The 25348-nt window shown below is 46.9% G+C and overlaps 2 protein-coding genes across 2 annotated transcripts in view; one reads left to right on the top strand and one right to left on the bottom strand.

Annotated features, from left to right (window-relative positions):
- Positions 1 to 4404, bottom strand: part of LOC110496550 (Y+L amino acid transporter 2) — a 30476-nt gene extending 26072 nt beyond the window's left edge. Inside the window, exons 1-3 of the mRNA XM_021572516.2 lie at positions 4229 to 4404; positions 642 to 1187; positions 352 to 494 (exon numbers count right to left, since the gene is read on the bottom strand). Coding sequence (XP_021428191.2) covers positions 352 to 494; positions 642 to 949 — 451 coding nt within the window. The 5' untranslated portion in view covers positions 950 to 1187; positions 4229 to 4404. The remainder of the gene's footprint in view (positions 1 to 351; positions 495 to 641; positions 1188 to 4228) is intronic.
- Positions 4405 to 8877: 4473 nt separating this feature from the next.
- Positions 8878 to 24961, top strand: LOC110496860 (stathmin-2-like). The gene is made up of 5 exons (XM_021572874.2): positions 8878 to 9110; positions 21785 to 21880; positions 22166 to 22344; positions 22751 to 22942; positions 23217 to 24961. The coding sequence occupies exons 1-5, from the start codon at positions 9092 to 9094 to the stop codon at positions 23274 to 23276; spliced, it is 546 nt and encodes a 181-aa protein (XP_021428549.2). The 5' UTR covers positions 8878 to 9091; the 3' UTR covers positions 23277 to 24961.
- The last annotated feature ends 387 nt before the right edge of the window (positions 24962 to 25348 follow it).

Raw genomic sequence — 25348 nt, 5'->3', positions numbered from 1 at the left:
CAAACTTTTCAACGGTAGTGTATATACATACATACCAGTTAGAGAGAATCAAAAGTAAAACGGCATGGGGCCACCATTTATTTTGTTATGTTTGAGTCACGGCATAAGGCATCGCAAAATGTGTATAACTGCAGAAAATCGCTTAAAACCCTAAATGTTGTCTGCGACAAAGAGGACCTCTAAAATGTTCCTTCAGCAACTGCGATATTGGCCAAGCCCACTTCGACACCCCGCCACGACCACCTGCGTTCAGCAGGGCACACCATAGAACGACACTTTATAAAAGTCCAGGTAGTATCTCCTTATTTCAAAACAAGCAGAGGGAGGAAAAGTGAGCTCAGCTTATCTTACTGATGATGGCTGCTGCTATGAGTTTCACAGCATCGTAGGGGGCTGAGCACGTGGGGTAGAAGGGCTGCACCAGGTAGTTGGAGAAGGTGAGGGCTATGACAGCCTGGCCTGCTGGCTCCACGATCATCAAGGACGACCACAGCCTGATAATTAAAAATAAGAAATTAATGAGGATATAAATAGAGAGCTTTTCTAGATACTCGAAGCACTTTACATAAAGGTCTCTTTTGCAAAATAGTTTCTCAATGAGACCAACCTGTAAAAAAAAATGTTTTTAAGTGGAATCTCACCTAATGAAAGCCGCGAAGCCACCAAAGGACTCCAGGATGTAGGCATAGCTGGCCCCAGACTTGCGGATGGTGGTTCCCAGCTCGGCGTAGCACAGGGCCCCGAAAACAGAGAAGACCCCGCCGATGGCCCACACCACCAGAGACAGGCCGAAGGAGCCTGTGTAGAGGAGCACCCCTTTGGGGGAGATGAAGATGCCTGAGCCGATCATGCTTCCCACAATGAGGCAGACCCCTTGGAGCAGGGAGATTTCCTGCTTCATGCGCATGGAGCCAGTCAAAATGGTGTCTGTGTCTTGCTCAGCCCCCATGGTGATGGTTCGGGGAGGGTATGAATAAGGTGGAGGGTTGAGGCAGAGACCAGGGTGGAGGGATTGAGGACAGAAAGATAGAGTGGAGACAAGAACAAAGTAGAGGGTGCAGGACTGGAGACCAGGGTAGAAGGATGGAGACGGGTGGAAGCAGCACGTCACTAAACAAGGCCACTGTCAGAGGCTCTCAGCTGATGGTCATCAATGTTCTTGATCAGCTGTACTCTTGACAAGAATTCTGGAGGGAAATAAGGACAACTGTTAGCACAGGATGAAAGACAACATAACTTGCTGTGTGAGACCATTAGGCTTCAGGCAATGACTCCTTGTATTAGGTAACTGAAATGCAGCATTTGAGGGATAGAATCCAAAAGAAACTGGAAAAACTAGCTAGTCCTACAAGCTGGAATTCTCAAAGATGCAGCTGATTACAAACCTACTTACAGGTACAATGTGGTAGCAAGTCTAGAGTTTCTCTACAGAGTCTCTGAGCCACAAACCGTAGTGGAGGAGGAGTTGAAGAAGGATGTGTTTCTGGGTAACGGATAGCGTGGAAAAGTGCTAATGAATGCTACAGCAAGGTCTTGTGACCAACTGTTTTTCCACTAACAGGCGCGGTTTCCGATCACATATTTTCCTCCCTCTAGAGTTGAAATAAACTTGTCTGGGATTCAAGTCGCTGTTTACTCAAGCGCAACCTCTAACAAAGAAAAAAAACAAGGACGAGTGAATCAGAGTTCAAATGCCTCCTGTTACCATGGGAGAATTTCACCAACTAGAACATTGTCAAAGTGAACGTAGAACAGCCCACACACTTTGCATTCCATAACAGTAAGGCTAGATAGATGCTCATTAAAATTCACTAATGGTGTACTAGAGCTTGATATAGCCTAGCTGAATATCTAAGGCAACAATGCTGTCAGTAGGAGAGATGCATCTTTCAAATGATCTGCCCCCGATATATAAAGGGCTCCGCACGTAACAGTTGGCAATACATAGAGAAGTTAAATGAGAAGATGAAATGCAAACTTTGAGGTGGAACTGAGCTACAGTGGCAGTAAATGTGCAATGCTGAAAGGGAGGCAGCAGGAGAATCAGCACTTTACTCAGAGTAAATAGCTCTCCTCCCGGGCAGTGTTGCTGTGGGAGGTGAGATATAGGTGAGATATAGGATTCGTATTTATTTGTGCGCACAAAGAAATACAAATCCTATATCCAACCTCACGCAGCAACACAGTAAAGTGCGGATATATTCATTTTTGGAGGCGCAGCGCACAGGCATAAACTTGGGTCTAATTTACTATAAAGTCTACAAAGTGAAACTATGTCCTCGTGTTTGACTTTTCATATAGTATTGTTCACAAGCTCGGATGTTTTTCAACGTTAGTTTGGAGTCTGCTGCTTTAAATGATAGTGTAGCGACGCCCGAGTCAGATCACTCATCTCACGGCCCGTTACCACGGTAACCTCCAGCCTTTATATTTTGGTTAAAAGACAAGTTAAAAAATGTTTTATTAGATTTAGAAATATACCACATTACTTAATAATACATTGTTGTAGAAACATTACAAAGCATGAGCATGTTTTTTAAATGCAATTATGACGAAAAATATATAATTTTGGCTGGCAGAAAATCTGATTGGCTGGTAGACTCCCCCCCCCCCCCCCACTCTACCTGCCACAGTGGCTGGTGGAACAAAAAGTCAATTTTAGGCACTGGTATTGCGATTAAATACTGCGATTTTATTGCAGTTTGACGTTCGGAACATATTGCTCACGATATGTCTGCTGCAGAGAGACAAGAGCATAAAAAATGTGTTTTGATCAGTCATGGAAATAAAAGTGCTGAAAACATAAGCTACAGGATGAAAAATACTTTAGAGCAGGTACAATTTCTCGAGGCAAGCCGAAGTCTACGGCCTATCGTCAGTATTGGTCAACAGTAGGGGACTCTTCAATTAAGTGTTTGTCATTCAACAACATACGATTAAGTTTAAGCACATTTTTTCGCTTGAGAAATACGGCACCAAACATATTTGATAGATGTGAAATTGCGCGACTAAGACCTCCTCTGCAAAAACTTCTAAATTAACGAGAGATTTCTTGATTTTATCTTAGTTTGATTCTTGCTATTTTGTGTAAGTTTTACTGTATGTTGTTACTACAGTGGGACAAACGGTCATATCGTTTTAAGGTAATGTATTTTTACGTGAGTAGGTGAGGCACAGACGTTCGCGTCGCTTAGCTGAGTTCCGCTAAGAGCAAACCAAACCTACTGTACGGTCGCCTTAATGCTGCGTCTGTTTGTAATGCCCCTCTCTGTGTTTGTAATGCTTCTATTTGTAAAGATACTTGTGTGTTTAATGCAGTCTCTCGGTTTCTAATGCCTATCTCTGGCAGAAGCGTCCTCTACTTTACTAGCTAGTTCCTCTCATATCCATGAACAGGAATATAATAGGGAGTCAGAGGGACCAAGGCCATGCAGACAAGTCTATTAGATTCCAGTGGTACCTGGTCTGGTGGTCTGTGTATGTTCTGGGAAATACACTGTCTTCAATTAAAAGTATTCGGGATTCCTGGCAATAACAGCCTAGAGGCTCATAACATAATCACAGCTTTAACTAAAAGATATCAGGGTGCCATGTGATAATTAGTTTTCCACTCATGCGTGTGTCAACATCAGCTTGTAGCAAGTGATGCAACATCTAGATCACAATGAAGTTATTCTACCTGCTTGAAAGTCAAATGTCACAACCCATATCATGTTCGAATTAGTTTAATCTACATTACAGTGTTCAACATTTTGCTAGTCAGATTAAATCAGGCTGTAATACAAAATGTATTGGTATAAACAACATGAAATAAATGCCTGATAAAATTACATTTAAGGTTAATCGAGCATGCTTTTGCGGTGCAGTTGCTAGCGCGCCGGACCTCGGGCTCGAAGGTCAAGGGTTCGAGACCTGGCTTCCCTGCCTGTTATATATTTATAGCTTGCTAAACTAGCTAGCAAATATAACTACTGGCACCTAAAGAACTTCCAACAATGATCAACTTAGACAATAACACATATTTGCCAGGTAGTTTGAGTAAATACAAAAAAAACATGAGTGTTTACCAATCTTGAACCCGTTCCAACAGACGCAGTTCAATCCAGTGACGTTTAGCTCGCTCTCTACTGTAGCTAACAAGTTTGAACCAGCTGGCTAGTTTAACATCTTAACTAGATCAATTTAGTTAAGAAGTGAAATCAAATTCTCTTTAAAAAAAATACCTTACCTTGAAATATTCAATGAGACTAGAACCCCATGTGCAAAATTACTCAACAATGGCTGTTTGACTATCGTTGACTGCATCTTCTACCGCGTTCAACTATTAGATTGAACTAGGAAATGTAGAAGTTTCGGACTTGCTAACTGGTTGTAATTCTACACGTGCCGCGTTCAACGAATCAGCAAATCGAAATGGAGTTTCCTTGTTCTAAATAGTACAGAAAGGCTGCATCGTCACTTGCTAGTGAAGCTTGTCGCATGTTCCCGCCCTCCTTTTCTTGGGTGAGGTACTAATAATGATGCTAATGTCCTGTGATGAAATTGTGGTTAGGATGAGTTTGAAGCATCTTTTTAAAGTCAGGTTGAAGTTAGTTGTTGAGGTGAGTTAGGATTAAATACGAATGTATTTAAACCTTTATGACTAAAAACTAACCAGGAGACTGAGGGGTGCTTATCTAGCTGAGCACCTTGATCTCCTGTTCTGTGAGCTGGGAAACCTGTGTGCCTGACAGTGATCTGAACACTCCTGATAATTGCAATTGCAAAAGATTAGTTCACAATCTCACTGGATGATAGTGTGTGAGCCAGGTGTGTGTGAAGTGCATCTATTTCAGTTTCCCTAAATGACCATCTGATACTCATTCACCCATTCCTAAAGAGATCCATTATAGTCTATCAGTTACTCTGGGGTGTCAGGTGGCTGGGTCCTCATGATTATTTTGTTGATTATTTACCCCAAATAGTAGTGCCTTAGCCCCTGTTATCTATAGAAACACCATACCTTTTCCATAAATAGTCCCCACAAGTACTTGTCCAGTGGTGTCTGTGCTATTGATCTCAGTGATCAGTGTCCTATATTTCATATATGTAGTAGCGATACCAAGCAGATTAACATTGATCCTCATATAATTATAAAGAGACATTTAAATCTATTTTCCCCACAAACCTTTGTTCATGATATGTACAATATTACTCTGACGTCTCTATCAGCAGCATGCCTGACCCTGAATTAGAGCTAGAATTGTTCTCATCTATTTTAATCTCTCTGGCAGACAAACACACTCCCTTTAAATGCATTAGAGGAAAAAACAGAAAAAAACAAAAAACACAAGTCCTTGGTTCTGTATAGAACGCATAAGAAATCAGGTCTGGGCCAAGGCTAGAAAAACTGGCTCTGTAGCTGATTGGCGGCTTTTCAGTCAATTGAGAAATTGATGCTCTTCCTCAATCAAGAAAGCTAAATCTACTAGCTACTTTCTAAGTTATATCAAATCAAATCAAAGTTTATTTGTCACGTGCGTCGAATACAACAGGCAGACCTTACAGTGAAATGCTTACTTACAGGCTCTAACCAATAGTGCCAGAAAAAAAAGGTGTGTGTGTGTGGGTGTGTATGTGTATGTGTGTGTGTGTGGGTGTGTGTAGGTAAGTAAAGAAATAAAACAACAGTAAAAAGACATTTGAAAATAACAGGAGCAAGGCTATATACAGATGCCAGTTAGTCAGGCTTATTGAGGTAGTATGTACATGTAGGTATTGTTAAAGTGACTATGCATATATGATGAACAGAGAGTAGCAGTAGCGTAAAAAGAGGGGTTGGCGAGTGGTGGGACACAATGCAGATAGCCCGGTTAGCCAATGTGCGGGAGCACTGGTTGGTCGGCCCAATTGAGGTAGTACGTACATGAATGTATAGTTAAAGTGACTATGCATATATGATAAACAGAGAGTAGCAGCAGCATAAAAGAGGGGTTGGGGGACACACACACAATGCAAATAGTCCAGGTAAACATTTGATTACCTGTTCAGGAGTCTTATGGCTTGGGGGTAAAAACTGTTGAGAAGCCTTTTTGTCCTAGACTTGGCACTCCGGTACCACTTGCCATGCGGTAGTAGAAAGAACAGTCTATGGCTGGGGTCTCTGACAATTTTTAGTTCCTTCCTCTGACACCGCCTGGTGTAGAGGTCCTGAATGGCAGGCACCTTTGCCCCAGTGATGTACTGGGCGGTACGCACTACCCTCTGAAGTGCCTTGCGGTCGGAGGCCGAGCAATTGCCGTACCAGGCAGTGATGCAACTGGTCAGGATGCTCTCGATGTTGCAGCTGTAGAACCTTTTGAGGATCTCAGGACCCATGCCAAATCTTTTTAGTTTCCTGGGGGGAAGTGGCTTTGTCGTGCCCTCTTCATGACTGTCTTGGTGTGTTTGGACCATTCTAGTTTGTTGTTGATGTGGCCACCAAGGAACTTGAAACTCTCAACCTGCTCCACTACAGCCAGGTCGATGAGAATGGGGGCGTGCTCGGTGCTCCTTTTCCTGTAGTCAACAATCACCTCCTTAGTCTTGGTTACGTTGAGGCATAGGTTGTTATTCTGGCACCACCCGGCCAGGTCTCTGAGCTCCTCCCTATAGGCTGTCTCGTCGTTGTCAGTGATCAGGCCTACCACTGTTGTGTCGTCTGCAAACTTAATGATGGTGTTGGAGTCATGCCTGGCCATGCAGTCATGGGTGAACAGGGAGTACAGGAGGGGACTGAGCACGCACCCCTGGGGAGCTCCAGTGGTGAGGATCAGTGTGGCAGATGTGTTGCTACCTACCCTGACCACCTGGGGGTGGCCTGTCAGGAAGTCCAGGATCCAGTTGCAGAGGGAGGTGTTTAGTCCCAGGTTCCTTAGTGATGAGCTTTGAGGGTACTATGGTGTTGGATGCTGAGCTGTAGTCAACGAATAGCATTCTCACATAAGTGTTCCTTTTGTCCAGGTGAGAAAGGGCAGTGTGGAGTGCAATTGAGATTGCATCATCTGTGGATCTGTTTGGGCGGTATGCAAATTGGAGTGGGTCTAGGGTTTCTGGGATAATGGTGTTGATGTGAGCCATTACCAGCCTTTGAAAGCACTTCATGGCTACGAATAGCATTCTCACATAAGTGTTTATTTTGTCCAGGTGAGAAAGGGCAGTGTGGAGTGCAATAGAGATTGCATCATCTGTGGATCTGTTTGGGCGGTATGCAAATTGGAGTGGGTCTAGGGTTTCTGGGATAATGGTGTTGATGTGAGCCATTACCAGCCTTTGAAAGCACTTCATGGCTACGGACGTGAGTGCTACGGGTCATTTAGGCAGGTTTCCTTTGTGTTCTTGGGCACAGGGACTATGGTGGTCTGCTTGAAACATGTTGGTAATACAGACTCAATCAGGGACAAGTTGAAAATGTCAGTGAAGACACCTGCCAGTTGGTCAGCACATGCCAGGAGCACACGTCCTGGTAATCCGTCTGGCCCCGCAGCCTTGTGTATGTTGACCTGTTTAAAGGTCTTACTCACGTCAGCTACGGAGAGTGTGATCACACAGTCGTCCGGAACAGCTGATGCTCTCATGTATGCCTCAGTGTTGCTTGCCTCGAAGCGAGCATAGAAGTGATTTAGCTCGTCTGGTAGGATCGTGTCACTGGGCAGCTCTCGGCTGTGCTTCCTTTTGTAGTCTGTAATAGTTTGCAAGCCCTGCCACATCCGACGAGCGTCGGAGCCGGTGTATCTCAGACTGTTGGTGATCCATCTGTTTAGCTTTTTGTGTTTCGTGTAATTGATATGGATATGTACAGTGTAACATATGTACAGTTTTCATTGATATGTACAGTGTAATTGATATGGATATGTACAGTGTAATTGTTGTTTATTGATGTGTTCATGCTGCATAAGAGATCATGGTCTCAGCATGACTCCCTGCTTAAATAAAGGTTTAAAATTAAATTTAAAACACTTAAATAGAAGAAAAAGTCACATGAATTTCACATGTGAAATTAACGTAATCCCATGTGACTTTTCCTAAGAGTATACTACAAAAAGAGCCTATCTATTTATTCTAAAGTTTGCTTTTGTTTTCCTAATTCATAGCCCACTCTGGTTGATGGCTGAAGTGAAGGTCTTGTTGTGAACTAGTAAAGTAATAGTCTGCTGACATCAAGCGATTGAAGAGGGAACATTGTAGAGAGGTCATTCACAATACGATTTTGTCAGAGAGGCCTACTATAATATTACGGAAAGGGTAAAGGACAGGGGATACCTATTCAGTTGTACAACTGAATGCATTCAACTGAAATGTGTCTTCAGTATTTAACCCAACCCCTATGACTCATTACAGGTCTCAATTCTGGATAGGATACTTTATCATGCAATCACAAAGGCATAGGAAAAAGACGTGTTACCATGAAGCAGAAGGCCATTTAGCCACTACACTTATAGCCTAGATATAATTTTATTCCAATAAATACGCTAGGGAGTGGCATTAAAACATCAATGTCAAAATTTCACAGATCGGCCTATGTGTTACCTTGTAATTATGTCACACACGAAACATTAGGCCTATACATTGTGGTCAAGTTACGTTTCATTTACCTTCAACGTCTATTTCCATTAAGTTAAGCTATTAGTAGGCTGCCTCGCTCTGATACCGTTTCAGCACCATGGACAAGAGCCATTAGGAGCGGTTCCATCTCTGACAATACTTTAATTTACGGGCGGCACCATTAGAGAAAACAAAGAGGGATAACACCCACCCCGTCACCTTTCATAGGGTCAACTTGAGCTATCCTACACACAGGAACATTAGAGGAAAAAGCGACCGTCTCTTGCCTAGGAAATGCGCGTCAGGGGACCGCGGTAGCCAATCTGCTTGAGCACGTATAGACGCTTGTAATTCACCAGCCCCCTTGCTGTCTCGCGCAGTGCTCTCTTTCCCCACACAGCAGTGTTCTTGCTGACTCAGTGCCTTGCTCGCTTTTTTCGCCAAGCACCGATCAGTAACTGCGACGCACGCTCCCTCCAGTAGCCTATAGCCCACTTCAGCAGCACCAACGCCGCACAAACCGACAGACATGGCTAAAACAGCAATTGGTAAGCTAACGATGTATCGTTATTTATCTTTGTTTTGGGGACGAGTTGACAGTCACAGAGCGTTGGGTGGTGATTCTGCATGAGGCTGGAATGATGCTGTGTGAGCATGCAGCGGCGACACCCTTGGCACAAAAGACTGCCAAGCATTTATTAAAGGGAGCGGTCAAAGTCTGTCGCATGTCAACAAATATTGTAGTTTTAAACTTGTAAATGGACGCAATCATGTTGCTTGTGTTTACAATTGAACCTGAACTGTACGCATGTGTTTTTTCTTTCATTCTATATCAACAGGGTCGGTTGATAATAGTGGGCTACAGTGTAGGATTAAATAGCCCAATAACATTTTATTATAGGGATATTCAATCTCCCTTTTTACATTGTGCGGAAAGCGAATACACAGCCTAGATTGAAGAAATCCTATGGACACATTTGCTGTAGATTATTCGAGCAGGAAAGACGCTCTTGTGGATGCTGGCTGCCGCACCTGCCGCCGTAGACCAACACATGCTCATACAGCAGCATAATGCAGAACGACCGCACCCAACATCACGGTCTCTCTCTCTCCTCACCAGCCCAGAGCAGAATTAGGCTAAACCTTTACACATATTATTATAGGGACTGGGCTACTATGTATTATAATCGTATGCTCAATCAAGTTGAATGATGAGAGGAATGCATGAGAAGAAATGAATATCTAGCCGCACACTTTACATCTGAGCTAAAGCTGTCAGGTGAAGAATTACGACTTGCAATGAAAATGAATGGTCGTTTGCAGAATTAGATTTTTTTCTCTCGAATCTATATGGATACTAATCATATGGTCACATTCATTCCTAGTGGCCGATGATTGCCCTGTCATTCAATTTATGATCTAAACATGTCTATTTGGTTATATGGAGGAATGGATGGAAGTGAAATGTGTCATCATATTCCGGGAATTTCATCCCTGGTCTTGATATAATTTTAATGCATGGCTAGGCCTGATTTGCTTACAGCCAGTCATGATAAATGTTTTAAGATATTTGGGAGTATAAATAGTATAGACCTATCCAAGATTGTCTAATGCTTGATGGAGCACTTTCATGCGGATTAAGGGCCCTTTTGAGTGAGTTGAGACCCGTCTCTATGGCGACGACGGTCAAGGGACTACTTGTATTCCGGATGACTAGGTCGGCGATGGATGTGTGGATGAGGGTGCAGACAGAGAGCAATGCATTTAACTGTGTCAGGTCCTAGCGTCTGCCTGCACCTGCAGCGGGCTGTTTCGTTATGTCTCGGCTGGCCGCATAGCTGATAGTTATGTTTTTTTTTTTTTTTTGTATTTTATTATTGAGTTGCAGACAGACACTGGGCGAGTGGGATGGGCCAGACACCCAGAGCACATGATCGTCATAGACGTCGTCAGTGGGCGCAAGGGCAGGCAGGGCCGTAGGCCGGATCAGTTGAGTTTTGGTTATGTACCATACTGTCAATGACAGTGATTGTAATATAACTAGAAATGTGTCCTTGCTGTTTATAGAATATTCAATGAGAATATGTGGCCTACAGCCTTGGATCAACGCATTTTTAGCAGACAGACAGGCAGAAAGGCAGGCAGACAGACAGGATATTTGACAGTTGTGGGCGGCATACACAGCGTCCTCCCAATGGCATTTAGTGGTAGGCCTATTAAATGACAAGCCAAAATTCAAATGCATGCTCTCTGCCCACTTGGCTACTGATTTGGCTAGGGACATTAAAAATGCTTACGTTAATGTACATTAAGATCCTTGTTAATTTATAATATATACAGTGCCTACTGTGTGATCTCTCAGATAAGCCCATGAGTTAGGTGTGGCCATCAGATATCTATTCCTCATTCTTTGTGTTAAGGGGCCAAAGCTTTCTGGGACAATGGCGCCCCCCAGAGGTCATAGCCTCCGCAGTGTCACTGAGTGCATCCCTGAACCCAGTTCTGCCTGAGTCACTCCTGTGAGTCTTGTTGCCATAGAGCTGTATTCATCACTTCCCAAGACCTATCAACAGTTGTAGAATAAAATGTATACGGGTTAAGCAAAAGCTGAAATCAAATATCTCAGCCAGAGAGGGGAGGCTATCATCAGCAATGTCTCTCAGATAAAATAATAATTGTATCCTAATCAAATCAAATCAAATGTTATTAGCCATATGCGTTGAATACAGTGACATTCTTACTTACGAGCCCCTAACCAACAATGCAGTTTTAAAAAATACGGATAAGAATAAGAAATATAAGTAACAAGTAATTAAAGAGCAGCAGTAAAATAACAATAGCGAGACAATATACAGGGGGGTACCGGTACAGAGTCAGTGTGCGGGGGGAACCGGTTAGTTGAGGTAATATGTACATGTAGGTAGAGTTATTAAAGTGACTATGCATAGATGATAACAACAGAGAGTAGAAGCGGTGTAAAGGAGGGGGAAGGGGGGGGGGCAATGCAAATAGTCTGGGTATCCATTTGATTAGCTGTTCAGGAGTCTTATGGCATGGGGGTAGAAGCTGTTCAGAAGCCTCTTGGACCTAGGCTTGGCACTCCGGCACCGCTTGCCGTGCGGTAGCAGAGTGAACAGTCTGTTACTAGGGTGGCTGTAGTCTTTGACAATTTTCAGGGCCTTCTTCTGACACCGCCTGGTATAGAGGTCCTGGATGGCAGGAAGCTACCATCTGTAATGCCTTGTGGTTGGAGGCCGAGCAGTTGCCATACCAGGCAGTGATGCAACCAGTCAGGATGCTCTCAATGGTGCAGCTGTTCCTTTGAGGATATGAGGACCCATGACAAATCTTTTCAGTCTCCTGAGGGAGAATAAGTTTTGTCGTGCCCTCTTCACGACTGTCTTGGTGTGTTTGGACCTAGATGACATTAGGTCTAGATGACATTAGGTCTAGATGACATTAGGTCTAGATGACATTACACTAAATAGGGAACATGAATCCTTGGGTGTGGTTATTAAAAACGTGTTTAGGCTCAGGCTTATTGGTCTGTTGTTTGCATTTCAGTGTTCAACAATGCATACTAATGTCTGAAACCTCCCTCGCTGATAATATCCTCCATCCACCATCCCACTCAATAGCCCATTTCCACTGTAGTTCTCCGTTAATGCTGTACTTACACAACTGATTATATTGTCGTCTAGAGGCTAGGTTGTAAACTAAATGATGAGCTTTATCACACACACACACACACACACACACACACACACACACACACACACACACACACACACACACACACACACACACACACACACACACACACACACACACACACACACTCAGTCAGTCAGTCAGTCAGTCAGTCAGTCAGTCAGTCAGTCAGTCAGTCAGTCCAGTCAGGCTGCTGTTTTAGCTTATTGGGCCCTCGAGACCTGTAAGGCCCCAGTATTGGTTTAGGTAGGAGGGATGCTTACAGACAGAACAGGACAGTATTGGGTTGGGGTGGAGGTAGGGATGGGCAGAACAGGACAGTATTGGGTTGGGGTAGAGGGACTGGCAGAACAGGACAGTATTGGGTTAGGTAGGAGGGATGCTTACGGACAGAACAGGACAGTATTGGGTTGGGGTGGAGGGATGGACAGAACAGGACAGTATTGGGTTGGGGTGGAGGGATGGGCAGAACAGGACAGTATTGGGTTGGGGTGGAGGGATGGGCAGAGCAGGACAGTATTGGGTTAGGTAGGAGGGATGCTTACGGACAGAACAGGACAGTATTGGGTTGGGGTGGAGGGATGGGCAGAGCAGGACAGTATTGGGTTGGGGTCGAGAGACGGGCAGAACAGGACAGTAGAACAGGACAGTATTGGGTTGGGGTGGAGGGATGGGCAGAGCAGGACAGTATTGGGTTAAGTAGGAGGGATGCTTTCGGACAGAACAGGACAGTATTGGGTTGGGGTGGAGGGATGGGCAGAACAGGACAGTATTGAGTTGGGGTGGAGGGATGGGCAGAACAAGACAGTATTGGGTTGGGGTGGAGGGATGGGCAGAACAGGACTGTATTGGGTTAGGTAGGAGGGATGGGCAGAACAGGACAGTATTGGGTTGGGGTGGAGGGGTGGGCAGAACAGGACAGTATTGGGTTGGGGTGGAGGGATGGGCAGAACAGGACAGTATTGGGTTGGGGTGGAGGGATGGGCAGAACAGGACAGTATTGGGTTGGGGTGGAGAGACGGGCAGAACAGGACAGTATTGGGTTGGGGTGGAGGGATGGGCAGAACAGGACAGTAGAACAGGACAGTATTGTGTTGGGGTGGAGGGACTGGCAGAACAGGACAGTATTGGGTTAGGTAGGAGGGATGGGCAGAACAGGACATTATTGGGTTGGGGTGGAGGGATGGGCAGAACAGGAGAGTATTGGGTTGGGGTAGAGGGACTGGCAGAACAGGACAGTATTGGGTTGGGGTGGAGGGATGGGCAGAACAAGACAGTATTGGGTTGGGGTGGAGGGATGGGCAGAACAAGACAGTATTGGGTTGGGGTGGAGAGACGGACAGAACAGGACAGTATTGTGTTGGGGTGGAGGGACTGGCAGAACAGGACAGTATTGGGTTAGGTAGGAGGGATGGGCAGAACAGGACATTATTGGGTTGGGGTGGAGGGATGGGCAGAACAGGACAGTATTGGGTTGGGGTAGAGGGACTGGCAGAACAGGACAGTATTGGGTTGGGGTGGAGGGATGGGCAGAACAAGACAGTATTGGGTTGGGGTGGAGAGACGGGCAGAACAGGACAGTATTGGGTTGGGGTGGAGGGATGGGCAGAACAGGACAGTAGAACAGGACAGTATTGTGTTGGGGTGGAGGGACTGGCAGAACAGGACAGTATTGGGTTAGGTAGGAGGGATGGGCATAACAGGACAGTAGAACAGGACAGTATTGGGTTGGGGTGGGGTGGAGGAATGGGTAGAACAGGACAGTATTGGGTTGGGGTGGAGGGATGGGCAGAACAGGACAGTATTGGGTTAGGTAGGAGGGATGGGCAGAATAGGACAGTATTGTGTTGGGGTGGAGGGATGGGCAGAACAGGACAGTATTGGGTTAGGTAGGAGGGATGGGCAGAACAGGACAGTATTGTGTTGGGGTGGAGGGATGGGCAGAACAGGACAGTAGAACAGGACAGTATTGGGTTGAGGTGGAGGGACGGGCAGAGCAGGACAGTATTGGGTTGGGGTGGAGGGACGGGCAGAACAGGACAGTATTGGGCTGTGGTGGAGGGACGGGCAGAACAGGACAGTGTTGGGCTGTGGTGGAGGGACGGGCAGAACAGGACAGTATTGGGTTGGGGTGGAGAGACGGGCAGAACAGGACAGTAGAACAGGACAGTATTGGGTTGGGGTGGAGGGACTGGCAGAACAGGACAGTATTGGGTTAGGTAGGAGGGATGGGCAGAACAGGACAGTATTGGGTTAGGTAGGAGGGATGGGCAGAATAGGACAGTATTGTGTTGGGGTGGAGGGATGGGCAGAACAGGACAGTAGAACAGGACAGTATTGGGTTGGGGTGGAGGGACTGGCAGAACAGGACAGTATTGGGCTGTGGTGGAGGGATGGGCAGAACAGGACAGTATTGGGTTGGGGTGGAGAGACGGGCAGAACAGGACAGTATTGGGTTGGGGTGGAGGGATGGGCAGAACAGGACAGTAGAACAGGACAGTATTGTGTTGGGGTGGAGGGACTGGCAGAACAGGACAGTATTGGGTTAGGTAGGAGGGATGGGCAGAACAGGACATTATTGGGTTGGGGTGGAGGGATGGGCAGAACAGGAGAGTATTGGGTTGGGGTAGAGGGACTGGCAGAACAGGACAGTATTGGGTTGGGGTGGAGGGATGGGCAGAACAAGACAGTATTGGGTTGGGGTGGAGGGATGGGCAGAACAAGACAGTATTGGGTTGGGGTGGAGAGACGGACAGAACAGGACAGTATTGTGTTGGGGTGGAGGGACTGGCAGAACAGGACAGTATTGGGTTAGGTAGGAGGGATGGGCAGAACAGGACATTATTGGGTTGGGGTGGAGGGATGGGCAGAACAGGACAGTATTGGGTTGGGGTAGAGGGACTGGCAGAACAGGACAGTATTGGGTTGGGGTGGAGGGACTGGCAGAACAAGACAGTATTGGGTTGGGGTGGAGAGACGGGCAGAACAGGACAGTATTGGGTTGGGGTGGAGGGATGGGCAGAACAGGACAGTAGAACAGGACAGTATTGTGTTGGGGTGGAGGGACTGGCAGAACAGGACAGTATTGGGTTAGGTAGGAGGGATGGGCAGAACAGGACATTATTGGGTTGGGGTGGAGGGATGGGCAGAACAGGAGAGTATTGGGTTGGGGTAGAGGGACTGGCAGAACAGGACAGTATTGGGTTGGGGTGGAGGGATGGGCAGAACAAGACAGTATTGGGTTGGGGTGGAGGGATGGGCAGAACAAGACAGTATTGGGTTGGGGTGGAGAGACGGACAGAACAGGACAGTATTGTGTTGGGGTCGAGGGACTGGCAGAACAGGACAGTATTGGGTTAGGTAGGAGGGATGGGCAGAACAGGACATTATTGGGTTGGGGTGGAGGGATGGGCAGAACAGGACAGTATTGGGTTGGGGTAGAGGGACTGGCAGAACAGGACAGTATTGGGTTGGGGTGGAGGGATGGGCAGAACAAGACAGTATTGGGTTGGGGTGGAGAGACGGGCAGAACAGGACAGTATTGGGTTGGGGTGGAGGGATGGGCAGAACAGGACAGTAGAACAGGACAGTATTGTGTTGGGGTGGAGGGACTGGCAGAACAGGACAGTATTGGGTTAGGTAGGAGGGATGGGCAGAACAGGACAGTAGAACAGGACAGTATTGGGTTGGGGTGGGGTGGAGGGATGGGTAGAACAGGACAGTATTGGGTTGGGGTGGAGGGATGGGCAGAACAGGACAGTATTGGGTTAGGTAGGAGGGATGGGCAGAATAGGACAGTATTGTGTTGGGGTGGAGGGATGGGCAGAACAGGACAGTATTGGGTTAGGTAGGAGGGATGGGCAGAACAGGACAGTATTGTGTTGGGGTGGAGAGACGGGCAGAACAGGACAGTATTGGGTTGGGGTGGAGGGATGGGCAGAACAGGACAGTAGAACAGGACAGTATTGTGTTGGGGTGGAGGGACTGGCAGAACAGGACAGTATTGGGTTAGGTAGGAGGGATGGGCATAACAGGACAGTAGAACAGGACAGTATTGGGTTGGGGTGGGGTGGAGGGATGGGTAGAACAGGACAGTATTGGGTTGGGGTGGAGGGATGGGCAGAACAGGACAGTATTGGGTTAGGTAGGAGGGATGGGCAGAATAGGACAGTATTGTGTTGGGGTGGAGGGATGGGCAGAACAGGACAGTATTGGGTTAGGTAGGAGGGATGGGCAGAACAGGACAGTATTGTGTTGGGGTGGAGGGATGGGCAGAACAGGACAGTAGAACAGGACAGTATTGGGTTGAGGTGGAGGGACGGGCAGAGCAGGACAGTATTGGGTTGGGGTGGAGGGACGGGCAGAACAGGACAGTATTGGGCTGTGGTGGAGGGACGGGCAGAACAGGACAGTATTGGGCTGTGGTGGAGGGACGGGCAGAACAGGACAGTATTGGGTTGGGGTGGAGAGACGGGCAGAACAGGACAGTAGAACAGGACAGTATTGGGTTGGGGTGGAGGGACTGGCAGAACAGGACAGTATTGGGTTAGGTAGGAGGGATGGGCAGAACAGGACAGTATTGGGTTAGGTAGGAGGGATGGGCAGAATAGGACAGTATTGTGTTGGGGTGGAGGGATGGGCAGAACAGGACAGTAGAACAGGACAGTATTGGGTTGGGGTGGAGGGACTGGCAGAACAGGACAGTATTGGGCTGTGGTGGAGGGATGGGCAGAACAGGACAGTATTGGGTTGGGGTGGAGAGACGGGCAGAACAGGACAGTATTGGGTTGGGGTGGAGGGATGGGCAGAACAGGACAGTATTGGGTTGGGGTGGAGGGATGGGCAGAACAGGACAGTAGAACAGGACAGTATTGTGTTGGGGTGGAGGGACTGGCAGAACAGGACAGTATTGGGTTAGGTAGGAGGGATGGGCAGAACAGGACAGTATTGGGTTAGGTAGGAGGGATGGGCAGAATAGGACAGTATTGTGTTGGGGTGGAGGGATGGGCAGAACAGGACAGTAGAACAGGACAGTATTGGGTTGGGGTGGAGGGACTGGCAGAACAGGACAGTATTGGGCTGTGGTGGAGGGATGGGCAGAACAGGACAGTATTGGGTTGGGGTGGAGGGATGGGCAGAACAGGACAGTAGAACAGGACAGTATTGTGTTGGGGTGGAGGGACTGGCAGAACAGGACAGTATTGGGTTAGGTAGGAGGGATGGGCAGAACAGGACATTATTGGGTTGGGGTGGAGGGATGGGCAGAACAGGACAGTATTGGGTTGGGGTAGAGGGACTGGCAGAACAGGACAGTATTGGGTTGGGGTGGAGGGATGGGCAGAACAAGACAGTATTGGGTTGGGGTGGAGAGACGGGCAGAACAGGACAGTATTGGGTTGGGGTGGAGGGATGGGCAGAACAGGACAGTAGAACAGGACAGTATTGTGTTGGGGTGGAGGGACTGGCAGAACAGGACAGTATTGGGTTAGGTAGGAGGGATGGGCAAAACAGGACATTATTGGGTTGGGGTGGAGGGATGGGCAGAACAGGAGAGTATTGGGTTGGGGTAGAGGGACTGGCAGAACAGGACAGTATTGGGTTGGGGTGGAGGGATGGGCAGAACAAGACAGTATTGGGTTGGGGTGGAGGGATGGGCAGAACAAGACAGTATTGGGTTGGGGTGGAGAGACGGACAGAACAGGACAGTATTGTGTTGGGGTCGAGGGACTGGCAGAACAGGACAGTATTGGGTTAGGTAGGAGGGATGGGCAGAACAGGACATTATTGGGTTGGGGTGGAGGGATGGGCAGAACAGGACAGTATTGGGTTGGGGTAGAGGGACTGGCAGAACAGGACAGTATTGGGTTGGGGTGGAGGGATGGGCAGAACAAGACAGTATTGGGTTGGGGTGGAGAGACGGGCAGAACAGGACAGTATTGGGTTGGGGTGGAGGGATGGGCAGAACAGGACAGTAGAACAGGACAGTATTGTGTTGGGGTGGAGGGACTGGCAGAACAGGACAGTATTGGGTTAGGTAGGAGGGATGGGCAGAACAGGACAGTAGAACAGGACAGTATTGGGTTGGGGTGGGGTGGAGGGATGGGTAGAACAGGACAGTATTGGGTTGGGGTGGAGGGATGGGCAGAACAGGACAGTATTGGGTTAGGTAGGAGGGATGGGCAGAATAGGACAGTATTGTGTTGGGGTGGAGGGATGGGCAGAACAGGACAGTATTGGGTTAGGTAGGAGGGATGGGCAGAACAGGACAGTATTGTGTTGGGGTGGAGGGATGGGCAGAACAGGACAGTATTGGGCTGTGGTGGAGGGACGGGCAGAACAGGACAGTATTGGGCTGTGGTGGAGGGACGGGCAGAACAGGACAGTATTGGGTTGGGGTGGAGAGACGGGCAGAACAGGACAGTAGAACAGGACAGTATTGGGTTGGGGTGGAGGGACTGGCAGAACAGGACAGTATTGGGTTAGGTAGGAGGGATGGGCAGAACAGGACAGTATTGGGTTAGGTAGGAGGGATGGGCAGAATAGGACAGTATTGTGTTGGGGTGGAGGGATGGGCAGAACAGGACAGTAGAGCAGGACAGTATTGGGTTGGGGTGGAGGGACTGGCAGAACAGGACAGTATTGGGCTGTGGTGGAGGGATGGGCAGAACAGGACAGTATTGGGTTGGGGTGGAGAGACGGGCAAAACAGGACAGCACCAGTGCAAGAGGAGGAAGAAGAAGAGAAAATGGTGAGGAAGAGGGGGTAGGTTATTGATGATCTGTGGTCTCATGCTGATGGATTACAACAGGAAACGTAACAACTGGCTCTGTTTCCGTGGTGAGGAGGAGATCTCCATGGGGATAAGAGAAGATGTTCAGTGTAGATCTTGCGGTAGAAATTAGAAAATCATTTTCCTTCGAGAGTCATATACATAAAAAGGAATGTATTTGTTTACTGTAGAATTGTGTGGTTTTAGGTCACCATAATAGAATAGCAATGTTTAGTTTAGAAATGTATTTAATATAAAGCTATATTACGTCATATAAGGACAAGGCCCATATTGAATGCCCATTGCAAACATCGCTGAAGTTGGAGACTTTTATCTCCCTCACCAACTTCAAACATCTGCTATCTGAGCAGCTAACCGAGCGCTGCAGCTGTACATAGTCTATCGGTAAACAGCCCACCCATTTTTACCTACCTCATCCCCATACTGTTTTTATTTATTTACTTTTCTGCTCTTTTGCACACCAATATCTCTACCTGTACATGACCATCTGATCATTTATCACTCCAGTGTTGTTAATCTGCAAAATTTTAATTATTCGCCTACCTCCTCATGCCTTTTGCACACATTGTATATAGACTCCCCTTTTTTTTCTACTGTGTTACTGACTTGTTAATTGTTTACTCCATGTGTAACTCTGTGTTGTCTGTTCACACTGCTATGCTTTATCTTAGCCAGGTCGCAGTTGCAAATGAGAACTTGTTCTCAACTAGCCTACCTGGTTAAATAAAGGTGTTCTCAACTAGCCTACCTGGTTAAATAAAGGTGTTCTCAACTAGCCTACCTGGTTAAATAAAGGTGAAATAAAAATAAAATAAATAAATAAAATCACTTCAACTAAATGTGTTGACAACGTTCACTAAACAACAAAACACACAACAGGGTAAGACCAGGATAAGAGAAAGTTGACACAACTACCTGCTCATTAAAACTTAACCTACAAAATCTGCTCCACTAAAACACCATTTGTTGACATCACTGACAAGATGTCATGAAGGGAAAATGGCTGCTGCCTGTGTTTCCCGGCACACACACTGCCCTCTTAATGACGACGTGACAGCCAACACACACGCCCACACACACACATGCACACCTACACCCACACACGTACACTCACAACTGCACCCGCACACACACACACACACACACACACACACACACACACACACACACACACACACACACACACATCCGTCCAGCGGGCCACCAGTAGAGATGGTCTGGTCCAGTAATAACAAATGAAAATCCCCTCCACTACCTCAGCGAAGTCAGTAGCATCCATTTGCCTGCCCTGAGGTCCCTCCATCCCTGTGGGAGTCAGCCAGCTCAAACCAGCCCTCCTTTCATCCTCTTCACCCCCCCTTAAATTTTCTCTTCTTCTCTATGGGAGGGGTTAACCGAGTCCTCCTTTTCTCCTTCTCTTCTGGGAAGGAGGGGTTAACAAGAGAGTTAACACAGTCCTCCTTTTCTCTGCTCTCCTCTTCTCACCCCCTCTTTTATCTTATTTTCTTTTTCTTCTGGGAGGGGTTAACAAGCCCATCGGAGAGTCAGAGAGCTATTGCAACATGTGAGAGTTGATCTGATTTCCCGTGGCGTCTGCTAGGCTGAGAGCTGTCTGGTTGTGCAGTACCACTGCTTTGGGCACTAGCAACACTTCACTCAAACAGACAGAAAGACAGGGAGAGGGTTTGGCTGGTTGAGCAACAGCAGAGCGGCAGTAGGCACTAGCTACACTTCTCTCCTCCATGGAGAAGCTGTTTGACTGTAAATCTCAGCCTTATTTTGCTCAGTTTTGACTCCCAGCCAGGGAAATCAGTCAGTGATAGATGTAGCAATTTTCAGCCCTGCAGCCCACAGCGTGTGGTGGATGATAGATCATAGAGGCTTGGGTGCTGTTTGGCACGTTGAGGTGCCCAGTTGGACTCTGACTGTGCCTCCAATACACACTGTACTGACCACTACAGCACAGCAGTCAGGAGGACGAGAGCCAGAGTGTTTGCTGCAGTATGATACAGTAGTTTCCCATCTTTGGTGGCTGCCTCATGGGGATGCTACAGTAGGTTCTAGTCCCAATTTGGGTGCCAAAGCTCAGGAACTTTGTAGCCTGTTATCCTAAAGTGAAATAATATTGAAATAGAGCAATACAGTTTGGATTCCAGGCTAGGATATTTTGGCAACATCAGCCATAATCATTCAGCCTCTAGGTGCTACCCCTGCTGTTAAATCACTGTTGGATGTTACCAGTGCTAGCTACAGACAAGGAGGGTAGCTTGCCTGCTAGCTAAGTAAATCAATTATATGCTGAAATGAAATGCATAGCTAATGATGAATGGAGAATGAATGCTGTGGGGAGGTGGTCAACCGTTCAGACCATATGAGGACACAGCAGACACCCTCTCACGCAAGTATGTACACACACAAACATACACACACACAGCCATCCCACTTCCCTTCAGTCTGCACAAACAAAGCTCCACAAAATGGGGCTTAGAAACCTCAGGCTGATTCATCTCACTAGACCGCCTTTGATTATCATGTTTTTCTTTTCTATTTCAGGATTTGCTGAATATTTATTTTCCTAAACATCTAAAGATGGCGATACCATGTGGGATGATCATTTATGAGGAGGAGAAAGTGGGTTAACGATGTGTGTGTGTGTGCGCGCATGTGTGTGTGTGTGCGTGTGCGTGTGTGTGTGTGTGTGTGTGTGTGTGTTCCCCACAGCATACAAAGAGAAGATGAAGGAGATTTCTGTCCTATCTCTCCTCTGCTCCTGCCTGTACCCTGAGGCACGCAAGAACCTGATGGGAGAGTTCCAAGGTATGCAGAAGAGTCACCTGACTTTTTTAGTGTTTCAAATCACTTTCAACTTACTGTAAAGGCAACGAAGAGGCAATTTTTTTGTCTAAGTGAAAGTTTGATTGGGGTAATATTAATACTACTAAGGCAGCATTTTGAGTTTCCTTCTGTGGTTTTCCTCCATCTGTCCCCCCTCTACCAAACACACACACACACACACACACACACACACACACACACACACACACACACACACACACACACACACACACACACACACACACACACACACGTCTCACCTTGCAGTAGCAGGCATGGAGGTGAAGCCCATCAACAAGCGTGCCTCTGGCCAGGCCTTCGAGGTGATCCTGAAGCCCCCCTCCCCGATGTCGGACGCAGCCCACTGTGTCACCTCGCCCCCTAAGAGGGAGGTCTCTCTGGAGGACATCCAGAAGAAGCTGGAGGCCGCTGAGGACCGGAGGAGAGTGAGTCACCATCTATCTATCAGTTTACCTTAGCATAAGCCGACAACTTAATTCCAAAACTGAATCACACTGAATCACGCTAGTAAATTATACTTGGGACAAACTTTGTCCTAGCTTACTTGTCTTAGCCAATACCTTAGCTTGTCTTAGCCTATACCTTAGCTTGTTTTAGACTATACCTTAGCTTGTCTTAGCCTATACCTTAGCTTGTCTTAGTCTATTCCTTAGCTTGTCCTAGCCTATACCTTAGCTTGTCTTACCCTTACCTGCATTCTATTCTGTTCTATTCTACTTTATTCTATTCTATTTGGATTCCTTATTCTATTCTACTTCATATTATTCTACTCTTTTCTACACTACTGTACCCTACTCTACTTTACTCTACTCTATCACGCCCCCTCCTCAGTCCCAGGAGGCCCAGGTTCTCAGGGCCCTTTCAGAGAAGCGGGAGCACGAAAGGGACGTGCTGCTCAAGGCCATGGAGGAGAACAGCAACTTCAGCAAGATGGCAGAGGAGAAGCTTACCATGAAGATGGAGCAGATCAAGGAGAACCGCCAGGCCTACCTAGCCTCCATCATGGAGCGCCTGCAGGAGAAGGTGAGAGGAGAGCTTGGTGGGAAAAATTGTAGGTGGAGACAGCAAGACCAGGTGAATGGAAGGGGTGGACAAGATAGAAGGGTACGATGTGATAGGTAGGGGCTGGTGGCATCATTCAAGGATGGAACACTGGCAATTGTAGTTAAACATGTCAGCTGAAAGGGGGAGGACAGTAAGTTGACAGACTTGAATCAGAGAGTCTCAGGGCAGGGTCAGTATTAAGAGGTTTCTGGTATGTCCAACATGGCAGCATCTCTCTCTGTGTTGTCCTCAGGAGAGGCATGCCCAGGTGGTGCGCAGGAACAAAGAGCTGAGGGAAGAGCTGACAGCGTGAGCAGATGAGGGGCGCCACCGACCATCATACCCCCCTACAGCCACCCTTCCCCCCGACAGCCCCCCCCCCCCCCCCCCCCCCAGATCCCCCTACTACTACAGCCCCCACAGCATCAGACAACCCCCCCCCTCCCTTGAGGGAGGAGGATGACCAACCCACCCACCGCCAGCCCACACCAACAGCGTTAGCAAATGGGGGGATCACAAACAAATATGAAAATGTCTCCCACTCCTCCCTATAAAAGAATGTGTTTGCTCAATTTCAAATGATGAAAAAGAAAGAAAAGAGAAGCCAACCAAGTGAAAGTGGGTATTGTTTTTTGTAAATACTTCCTTTTTTGTTATATACAGTATGATAATACAGCTAAAGTATTGCAGTTTGCGATTGGATCATTTTCTCTATCTATGGATGTACTTTGTTGTGTAGTTTTTCTCAGAACAAAAAACGTTTGCAGTTTCTCTTGTACTATCAGGCTTCTGTGATGTTGTGAGTTTGCCAGCTAGCTGACGTGTGTTTGCGGTGGTTATTTTCTGACCATGTCTGTGTCTGTGTCTGTGTCTGTGTCGGTCAGTCAGTCAGTATGGGGATGATTAGAATGCAAGCTGCACATTGACTCCTGGAAGAGAGACTAGCTAGACTTCAGGAGACTTATTATAGCATTTATGAGCCGATTTTCTCCTGTCTGTCTGTCTGATCCCCCACTCTCTTACATACAGTTGTACATTCACACACACACATGCACGCTCACACACACACATACTCTCAAACACACTTACACACACACACACACATTTTGAGAAATTTGGCAAACATGACACGTCGCTCAAGAGGAGCTTGCTAAATTCTGTCAGTTGGGCATTGCAGAGGTCACATGACATCCCTGGCTCATACCATGATGTCACAGAGGGGTGTTATGATCCTTCCTGGTTCCCAAGACCCCCTGCGTCCCCTGTCAATCACTCTCTCAGCATGTATGTACCATCTTAGACATGTAGATAATGTAATCGTGCCTAGAATGCTACAAACTCATATAGCGGCTAACATAGAGGCAATGGTAGATCCATAAGTTACATCCATGTCCTGCAAGCTTATGTGCCCTCTCATTTCTTTCACGTCGTACCAGAGAGGAACCAATGCCAAATGCTACTAGGAAGGTTTCACACTATATATGGAGAATCGTAGAATAACTCTCGCACTATGGAGAATGAATCATTGTACCTTCTTCTTAGTATTTAAACAGCTTTTAACTGGGTACAGCAGACAATGGCATACGAAGGGCATAAACAGCTAAAGTGGGCAACATGTAAGCCAATCAACACATAGACTTCAAATAACAGTTAGATGATGTTAGATGTGTTAACATGACAAAGGAAGACAGTGGCCATCTGCAAAGGGTGCATGCAAGTGTATACAGGTCGTGTGTGTGTGTGTGTGTGTGTGTGTGTGTGTGTGTTTCAGGAGGGGTGGGTGGATTGTGTGTGCGTGTGTGATGGGGAGCACAGGGAGCACAGCCAGGAGGTTGGAGCTGTATATCTGACCATCGGTCACATACTGATGACATCACAGCGTCCTGTCCATGGTGATGAATCTGCCTGCCTCTCTCTCTTCCTGTTTGTGTTTCCCCCCTCCGCATATATCTTTGTGAGCAACCTGTGGTTAATAAAGGTTTGGGGTTCTGTGAATGATATTGGCTGTGTGTGTGCTTATTCTATTTCTGATCTATTGTCTTTTTAGCTTGGAAGAAGACAAAAATAATTCTAATTGTTTTTGAGCATGTCCAATTACAAATGCAGATGAATCTGTCACATTAATCTTTGTTTGTATATATTATTGTATTATTTCTATAATATAACTATATTTATTACTCAGTCTCTGAATGAGCCTGAATATGGACATGGCCAAGGAAAGTAAGTGATCATCATCCACAGTTGTAGAATCGCATATGACCAGCAGGTGGTGACAAAAGATTGCAATTGGCAGTGTTGTAACACCTTGACCCTTCACTATGAAGTAAATCCAGAATTGCCTGTAGGATTTACATGAGACAATACTAGACTCTGTAGTGTAGACTC

The sequence above is a fragment of the Oncorhynchus mykiss genome, chromosome 18 (assembly GCF_013265735.2).
Source record: "Oncorhynchus mykiss isolate Arlee chromosome 18, USDA_OmykA_1.1, whole genome shotgun sequence".
In the NCBI taxonomy this organism is placed as follows: domain Eukaryota; kingdom Metazoa; phylum Chordata; class Actinopteri; order Salmoniformes; family Salmonidae; genus Oncorhynchus; species Oncorhynchus mykiss.
This window is presented reverse-complemented; position numbering and strand designations above follow the sequence as displayed.